Source organism: Oncorhynchus nerka, linkage group LG24, assembly GCF_034236695.1.
Source record: "Oncorhynchus nerka isolate Pitt River linkage group LG24, Oner_Uvic_2.0, whole genome shotgun sequence".
NCBI classification, from domain to species: Eukaryota; Metazoa; Chordata; class Actinopteri; order Salmoniformes; family Salmonidae; genus Oncorhynchus; species Oncorhynchus nerka.
In genome coordinates this window covers 3,386,593-3,388,244 of record NC_088419.1, presented here as the reverse complement: position 1 = coordinate 3,388,244, position 1,652 = coordinate 3,386,593, and the positions used below count along the sequence as shown (strand labels likewise).

Here is a 1,652-nt window from a genome sequence, read left to right as displayed (position 1 = left end):
AAGTCCACAATTGTTTACATTGTCGTCAGATACAATAACCCCCGTTCCCTGTCCACAATTTACTATTTTTTTCTCCAAGAAAAACTAGAATGAACCTCTTGGAAAGCAGCGACAGAGTTTAAGCGCGGAAAGGGTAAGGAATACGCGCCTATGTCAGGGCGCCAAACGGAGCGAGTTGCAGGAGGAGGAGGAGGAGGGTGAGGAGGTAGGGAGGAGGAGGGGCTATAGCGGGACTCGTGGCTTTCCGCTCTGTTTACAAGCCTGCGTGATCCTTCACTATTTTAATGTCAACCTGCTCCTTCTTCCTCGGCAGACAGGAGAGACAGTCAGAACAGAACGGCACCGCAGCGCTCAGAGAGGACACGGACATCGAGTTGCTCTCTACAGAAACTACCCTTCGCATGGCCAGGCGGCCAAGACACAGGTAGAATAACTACAAATACTACACTACAGAAGCTGCTGTCTGGGCTTTTAGATGGACTATCATTTAATTTATATTTGTCTCTCAACAACTGCGTTAAAATTATGTTTATATTTCCTGCATTGTTGCGGTTGGAGTTAGAAGTTGTTTAAAAACTTTATTTTGTGCTGCTAACAGAGAGAGAGATTTTATTTTTGAGAGGATATGTAGTTTTGTTCTGTCTTGCTCAGATAACAGGTGCTGGTAGTCATCTGGCATGTGTTCGCCTCACGCTCCTTCACTGCGCTAGTGACACTCTCTCTCTCTCTCTCTCTGCCTCTCTGTCTCTCTCTCTCTCTGCCCCTCTCTCTCGCTCTCTCGCTCTCTACCTCTGCCTCTCTCTCTCTCTTTCTGCCTCTCTCTATCCCTCTCTCTCTCTCTGTCTCTCTCTCTCTCTCTCTCTTTCTCTACGCCTCTCTCTCTGCCTCTCTCTCTCTCCCCCTCTCTCTCTCTCTGCCTCTCTCTCTCCCCCTCTCTCTCTCTCTGCCTCTCTCTCTCCCCCCCTCTCTCTCTATGCCTCTCTCTCCCCCTCTCTCTCTCTGCCTCTCTCTCCCCCTCTCTCCCCCTCTCTCTCTCTCTCCCCCTCTCTCTCTCTCTCTCTCTCTCTCTCTGCCTCCCTCCTGCCTCCCTCCCCCTCTCTCTCTCTCTCTCCCCCTCTCTCTCTCTCTCTGCCTCTCTCTCTCTGCGGTTGCTGCAGCATCCCTGAAAAAAGCAGAATAAAAAAACGAAATAAAAAATACAATATTCTACGTCACTATTTTGTACACTGTAGAATATAGTGAAGACATCAAAACAATCAAATATGTAATCATGTAACAAATCAAAATATATTTTATATTTGAGATTCTTCAAAGTAGCCACCCTTTGCCTTGATTACAGTTTTTGCCATTCTCTCAACCAGCTTCATGAGGAATGCTTTCCTAGAGTCTTGAAGGAGTTCCCACATATGCTGAGCAATTGTTGGCTGTTTTTCCTTCAGCAGCAAAGCATTCCTACTCCATCACACCTCCTCCTCCATGCTTCACAGTGCGATCCACACATGCGGAGATTATCCGTTCACCTACTCTGCGTCTCACAAAGACACTGCAGTTGGATTCAAAAATCTCACATTTGGACTCATCACACCAAAGGACAAATTTCCTCTGGTCTAATGTCCATTGCTCGTGTTTCTTGGCCCAAGCAAGTCTCTTCT

The 1,652-nt window shown here is 47.2% G+C and overlaps 1 protein-coding gene across 3 annotated transcripts in view; it reads left to right on the top strand.

The window, feature by feature from the left end:
* Nucleotides 1-277: 277 nt before the first annotated feature.
* Nucleotides 278-1,652, top strand: part of LOC115127701 (transcriptional activator Myb-like) — an 83,060-nt gene continuing 81,685 nt past the window's right edge. For all 3 annotated transcript variants that reach the window (XM_065008545.1, XM_065008544.1, XM_065008543.1), the window contains exon 1: nt 278-424. In XM_065008545.1, coding sequence (XP_064864617.1) covers nt 285-424 — 140 coding nt within the window. In that variant the 5' untranslated portion in view covers nt 278-284. The remainder of the gene's footprint in view (nt 425-1,652) is intronic.